Genomic DNA, 7,245 nt, shown 5'->3' with positions numbered 1-7,245 from the left:
TCCCTCCACACCAAAGGTTTGCTCAGGGCAACAAAAGTTATGTTACTCCTCTGGGATTCAAGTTGCATGATGGGATCTAACACTGTCTTCTGTCCCCACCACCCCATGATCCAAAGGTAATCAAATGCTCAAGTCTGGGCTGGAGAGAGGCATCTTCCTCTGCTTGGTATCCTCAGCCATGGAACCTGCCCCTCCTTTTAAGCACAGGTAAGCCTTTTCACTTTAAGGGAGGAGGGGATGAAGGCCATCTTCCCTTTGCATTATAGCCAATAGCTCAATGCATATGGAGTCATTTGCATTGGACTTAGGTTTAAATATGCACTGTTCCTGTGCTGGAAGCAGGTATTGTAGCCAGCAGGCTATGAATTCAAGAGGGGTTCCTGACTGTTGAAGTTGCCCTCTGTGTAAATCAGTTCAACAGAGAGACAAACTAGCAGCTGCTACACCTCCAGGGAATTGTGGAAATGGAGAATGGGAAGGGACCTCTGGACAATTGGCACGAGCAACAACAAAAGCCTCAAGGCAGCAGTCAGCACCTTGCTTTTCAAGCCAAGAGCTTGCCTGCTGGACCATGGAGGTAACGGCCTTTGCTGCCTGTCTCTTTTCTGCATATCTAGTGTGCCTACCTGCATGGTAGCAGAGCAGCAAGAGGAGCGTGGAAAAGTCTCTGTGGGTGATAACCTGGTGGATCCTTGAATGCTAAAGTACTGAGTTCAAATCCTCCCTACAAGTTCATTGTTATGTAAGCATGGGAAGACCCAGATATGAAACAGTAGCAAAATGTGTCTTTTACCTTACATAGACATTAGCAAAACAGCACTGAGGCAGAAAAATGGACTGTTGGACATGGAGCTGTGAGGTGAAGGGCCAGACCACTAGACCACAGTCTGGGCTATTTGCTGTTGCTCTGTTTCTGGCCTCCTGACTTCCAGGCCTAGTAGTATTGCTTGAACTGGCTGGGTATGCCCTTGTAATCTGGTGGCCTAGTTGTGTACTTGGGAGCAAAGGGTTTGAGTCATTTTCATGGCAGGAGGTCATTGGATTTGCTGCTGCTTCTCCAGTCACATGCCCTTGCTTCCCCTCAGGCCACTCCATCTGGAAAGGGTAGACCAGAGGTGTGGGGAGTCAATGGCCATCTAAGCCTAAGAGGCAACAAAGGCCATATTGTCACATTTAAGGGAAATAGGCTAGCATAGTTGGCATTTTAAAAGTCAACAGACTTTGCTTAAAGGGAAAAAAAGGAACATGCCAGCAGGTGCTGTAGGTACCAGGCCCCCATGAATATGTCATCCCACCCTGGACTTGCTTCTGGGAACTCCTCCTGGCTCCATAGACATCTCAGTCTTGCCTTCTTTGGTGCACAAGCTCAAAAGGTGACTTTGAGGGACTTCCCATTGCTATCCATGTGCTCTGTCACTGGTCTGTTGATCAGGTCATGGTAATGGTCTTTTCTGTATAGTACTATTATTGGCCTCAGGAGATTTGGGCTCATTTTGCTAGATCTGCTGCAGGCTTCCACTGTAAGTTTGTTACTCTCATCTTTATGCCTCCACTCTACATGAGGTGTAGTCATAGCTTTGACTACAGTGCAGACTTACAAACCCTTGGTCTGTATGTTCCAGTTAGTTAGTAAGCTCCTGGGGATAGAGCTTTCTCTTGCTATTTGTCTGTAAACTCCCTAACACAATGAAGAGCTGCTCTTAGCAGGACCTTTATGTACAGTACAAAAAATACATGTCACGTAAATACCAATAGTTTATCTCCCATATTCTTAAAAGTATTGACATTTACATTTCTCGTACAACTATTGATAACAATGTTGTCACCGACACTATACGGTAGCTTGCCTTTTCTTTCTTTCTTTACTGTCAGTCATCTATTTATTTGAGAGCCTATTTAGTATATTCAGTTGTCAGCACAACCTCTCAAAGTTGCTTTGTTGAAGAGCAAAATATTCCTGCCTTCCTGAGCATTACGTACACTAGCTGATCATTGTCTTGATTTGAAAACCTTTACATAAAACCATTGAAGAAAAACTGGTACAAGTTCGTATAGTATGTGTTAAAAGCCACACAGCAAATTATATCCTTTCCCATAAAGGACAGGGAAGGGACAAGCAAGTAAGTAAACCTTACCTGTTTATAATCAAAAAGTAATCTATACCTATACATTACATTATTAAACTCAAATGGAAAATGAAGAAGTTTTCTATCCAGACAAATGTGTTCTGCACTGTTTAACATGTTTATGAATCTCCATAAATGCCATCTTTCTTCCCAAAATAGCAACATACTCTTTAATATATATACTTTCAAGTTAAACAAACACTGATATTTTAATACAGAAATTGACTGTTAAACTTAACAAAAGAACAAACAGCATTTACGTTCTTCTCACAGGCATCAGTTAGTCCAAAAATTGTAGTAACAAATTATTTTCATAGCTCACTTTTACTGCCGGTTTCAAAGAGCAGTTATAATAACTAATTATCTTCAGAAATTGCTACTGATAAGAGCTGTTCTGTGTAGGCAAGCAACTGTTTTATCACTGGTACCAAACATAAAGCATTTCTGTTTGAAGCACAATACAGTTTGGATAACACTTGTTATGAGATACCGAAATTCTTATTATTAACTTGGCACATATAAAAAAATTAGGAGGCAATGCACAATGCATTACAATAATTGTGGCCAACGAGCAACATACAGAATTGATCACATTTCCCAAAAAACCATTGTGGATGAAACATCAGAGTTCATTACTCGAGTTCATTTCTAGTCAAATAGTATATACACTCCTACAGTCTATGGAGGCTGAATTGCCTGGAAGATATGCACATTGGTAGCTGTAGTTAAACAACTACAGGTATTATACAGAGAGAGCTATACACAATTCTACATGGCACATCATAATTCTAGACTCCTGTTGGTTTTGAATTTTGTTTAATAGATAATCATTACATGAAGATTTTCTGTCTTACGCAGCTTCTTCAGCAGAGCAATCGATGCCTGCATAGGTAAACTTCTCATACAGGGTTGTATTCACATAGGTCTGAAACAATAAGAGAGGTTAAGGTAGAATGGAATGCATGTTTCTTAAGTTCCTCAAGCTGTAGAGAAATTATCCAGTGGTACATTATTACCTTTCGTTCTTCTAACATCCTGTTCAGGGACACCAATATCTGAGCGAAGGATGGCCTTTCGTATGTTTTCTCCCGCCAACATTGTCTCATTAGGTCATACCTAAAAGTCAGGTGCAAACCCATTATGACTTGGAAGCTCTCTCTCAGAACAGTGAATGAGGGTTTTAGCTTAAAAATAGAATAAATATCGTATAGTTGCAGGCTGGGATTTCCAAAGTAAACTAAGGCTTTTAAGTCCTTTAGGCTTCTTTGAAATGCTGACCCCCAAATACCTAACATGGAAATTAAAGCTCAATTTTGAAGTGAAAGAGAAGTAGCCAAATACAAGACCTTTATACACAAAAAAAGCAACTAAGATCCAAAGATCAGGAGAGTGTGGGAACTTCCTGGCCCCATGTAGAACGTGTCCTCTGTACCAGAGGCCAGGAGGAAAATGACATAACGGTTACTGCAGAAGCTCTACACCCAAGACTTCTGTTAGGTTCGATTGGTTGTGTGGCATATATCTGTTCCACTGATCTCTTCAGTCACTGTGGTAACAATTACACTGGGCACCAGCATTACTCATTTCTGCTATAGACCCATTTAAATTAAAGCTTTCCTTATTTTACTCAGTCAACTTTCAGGAACTTTTCTATTTGGGCTTAAATTTCAAATGGCTGATCTCTATCTGAAATGGAATCTGTTTTGGAAAACTTAAGTTCTTTGCAAAATGGAGGCGGTGGGGAAGTGTCACTACAATTTTCCAATCATCTGTACTTATGATATGAAAAAGGCCTCAGTAGTTACCATTGTCTTCACATGCATAATAATATGAAGCAATAAACACTCTGGAGTTTATTGCCCTCACCTGCACTGTTAGCACATGTGCCTAGGACCACAGCATGCTGAGCCAGGTTGGAACAGCTCTTGCCTCACAGGCCTGGGCTGGCTCCCCCCTCAATATCCACTCAAGCTGTCATAGTGTGTGGGGGGGCATGAGGCAACTGGGCTCCATCCCACCCTCCCCACCTCCAATTTGGCAGCCTCCAAGGAGCACCCACACCTGTTGGCCAGGGCCAGTGCAGGCAGGCTCAATCTCCCCCGACCCAACAGGCAACACCTGTTTGGTTGTGGGGGGGTGGGGGCAAGCTCTAACTTATGGTGCTTTATATGAAGCACCATGAGTTAGGGTGCCTAAACATCTGTAGGCATCATAGGCAATGCATAGAGGGGGGCACGGGGGTGGGGCACATGCCCCCCCGAGTTTGGACCCCACCAGCCGGGGAGTGGGGAGTGCCAGCCAGTGCCCCCTGTGAAGCACCAGCGGCACGTCTGGTTTTGCCAGTGGTGCTTCTGAGACTGGCGATCGGGCGCTGAGGGACTCCCCCCAGCTGGTGATCGGCTGCTGGTACACCCCACCCCCCTCCCCCCGAGTCAGAAGGCACCAGTCACCCGTGGTAGGCAGCCTAAAAGGTTACATGAGATTGTTTACTTACACTTCATCATCACAATTGAGAGGCTTTTCCAGTCTGTACCCTTGTGGCAATTTCTCATACAGTTCAGCACATGTCATTCCACAGTATGGTGTTCCACCTGAAACATACAATTTTAATACTGTGCTAAGCAAATTCTTCTTGTGCTGTCATGAAGGAAAGAAACTTGTGACCCAGGCCCCTGGCATACATTACACCTAAGACATGATTAAACAGTTCATCATATCTTAAGTTGTTACTAGTCATGTGTCAAAAAATGTGTAATAACTTTGTGGCTGGTTCCTATCATGCCATTAATTGAGCATGTGGCCAGGCTGAGACTCCCTCCATGCACATGAGACATGGCAGGAAGCGTGATTGTGGAGATTGTGCATCAGATTCCATCACACCTTTACTTGCATGTCTGCCAGGGTCCTGAGAAGCACAACATGCAATATCTGATGAGGACAGGTAATGCTGATTATCCCAGCTCAGAAAGAAAAATGCACTGAGTAACCATACTAAATAAAAACTATTTCATTTATTATTTGTGCCCTGTTAAAACATACCTAGTGCCACACTTAGTAGGACTGCCCTGAGCACTCTTCTACCCTCTTTTTTTTCAGTCCCTCCATTTCAAATCGTGGAAATGAGGCAACATGGTGGCCTTAGATTGGCACTGAGGGCACACCAACAAACACACCTGAGAGAGGGAGCCAGTGTGACCATTCACAGTGGGTCCCTGTAAGCACTTAGTATTTATGGAATCAGGCTTTAATATTATTTGAATAATAATTTTAGCAGCCGCCCATTAAAATTTGTAGAAAAGATGAAAGGACGCTTAAATTGGAATACAGCAAACTCTAAAAAAAAACCCTCTTTAAAATGTAAAATGTAACACTTCTTAAACTGTAACAGTTTTCTTTATTTCTTCAAAGAGTCTGATCTAAAGCCCATGCAGCATAGAATACTGCCCATCAGCTGCAAAGGCATTTTGATCATGCCCTAAGTCACATGATATACTTTTTTTTTTTTTACATTCCAAATTGATTTACTTTTTAAAAGTGTGTTATTTAAAAATAAATGGTTATTTTAAATTCTTTAATGTTTGAAAGTGAAAATATCACATCTTTTTTTTTGGTAACATGGGGCATGCACAGGACTTGGAAATGTGACTGTGACTGTTTTATAAGGGTACCATGATTAGCTAATGAATTAAAAGAAAACATTGGAAAATGTTTGAATAAGAGGAACTGCGTAGTGGACTAAGTCCACAGCTGAGAGCCAAGAAAATATTCAAATATTCTCTCCCAGCTTTGTCTAAGCTGATTTATTTGTATGCTGGTAAAAATCAATACTTACCTAAGCTAACAATTTCCCATAGTAGGACACCATATGACCACCTACAACAGGGAGGAAGGAAAAGTGTTCAGAGCTCAACAGGAACAATGAGCAGGTTTGTTATTAAAAACATAATTTAAGTATAATTATATTTTCAAACATAAAATGTCAATGACACATTTGAGAATACACAAAGAACACAAGATGTGATTAGTTCTTTTCATTATTTGCACATATCTTGCTGTTTAATAGCAGGAACTGGGACTTTCTAACATAAGGGGCTGGATTCTCAGCAGGCCTAAATTGGTGTAAACAATACTGACTGTAGTGTAGTGTATGCTATCCAAAGGTCCAGTTTGTAAACTCCATCCTTTTTTTTTCCTCGCTTTGTGCAGGCACCAAATTCTTACAATTTTATGGTGTAAATGCAGGGCAGTGTTGCTGAGGTCAGTATAATTACTCTAGGTTTCCATTGCTAGAAGCCAGAGACAAATTCAAATCCAAAGTGCCTAGTTTCTCTTCAGTCTTCCAGAGAATCGCCCATTTTGTTCCTTCTTGTTAATGAACTCTAATTCTGAATTCTTTTAAACACCTCAGATTGCTTAGGACTCCCCTCTCCCCTGGTTTTTGCTTTTTTTCCTTTGGCCAAAGTTGTTGGTGAATTCTGATCGTGTTAATCATTTATAAAGTTCTCTGGTCCCAAATCCTGCTCTGTTACACTAAGAGAAATCCACAATGGCTTTACTACCTTTAGAGTCACTCCTAGCTTACAACCATGTACATGAGGACAGAACCAAACCCACTGACTTCACTCCAACTATTCATGTAGGGAAAAAAATGGCCTTTTAAAGGGTCCCCTTAATGTTTTCAGGGTTTTTTAATTTCACTTATGTTCTCTTATTTCATTTATCTGACGCCAAAGAAAATTGTTATTCAAAGGTGATTTATCTCATGCTTCCTTTTTTCCTCTTCATTTAAAGATTTACAAATACGAGCTTAAAAGAAATTATTTGGGAAATAATTAAACACCACAGCAGTTGCATAGGAAATGGACCCTATCATCTATATATTAACATCTCAGTAAGTCATGTCTTCTAACATTACCTTCTCCTTTTGCCCCAGGAACTCTGATCCCGTAAAGAACGTAAGCGTGGGTGTGCCTTTAAAGCTCATACGGAGTCCTATTGACTTCAATGAAACTAGTAGAGCGCTTACAGCTAGGTGTGTGCTTTGTTACATCAAGGCCATGATCCTTGGTCAGATCAATTTATCATACCCTGAGGGATACCTTTTTCAGGTTATTCAGAA

General features: G+C 41.2%; 1 protein-coding gene across 1 annotated transcript in view; it reads right to left on the bottom strand.

Annotated features, from left to right (window-relative positions):
- Positions 1 to 1,837: 1,837 nt before the first annotated feature.
- Positions 1,838 to 7,245, bottom strand: part of TEK (TEK receptor tyrosine kinase) — a 73,930-nt gene continuing 68,522 nt past the window's right edge. The window contains exons 20-23 of the mRNA XM_019555227.1: positions 5,959 to 5,999; positions 4,621 to 4,717; positions 3,143 to 3,242; positions 1,838 to 3,051 (exon numbers count right to left, since the gene is read on the bottom strand). Coding sequence (XP_019410772.1) covers positions 2,977 to 3,051; positions 3,143 to 3,242; positions 4,621 to 4,717; positions 5,959 to 5,999 — 313 coding nt within the window. The 3' untranslated portion in view covers positions 1,838 to 2,976. The remainder of the gene's footprint in view (positions 3,052 to 3,142; positions 3,243 to 4,620; positions 4,718 to 5,958; positions 6,000 to 7,245) is intronic.

Source organism: Crocodylus porosus, unplaced genomic scaffold (genome assembly GCF_001723895.1).
Source record: "Crocodylus porosus isolate Cpor-Errol unplaced genomic scaffold, CroPor_comp1, whole genome shotgun sequence".
Lineage (NCBI taxonomy): Eukaryota > Metazoa > Chordata > Crocodylia > Crocodylidae > Crocodylus > Crocodylus porosus.
Note: the sequence above shows the minus strand (reverse complement) of the source record. Positions and strands in the feature narration are given on the sequence as shown.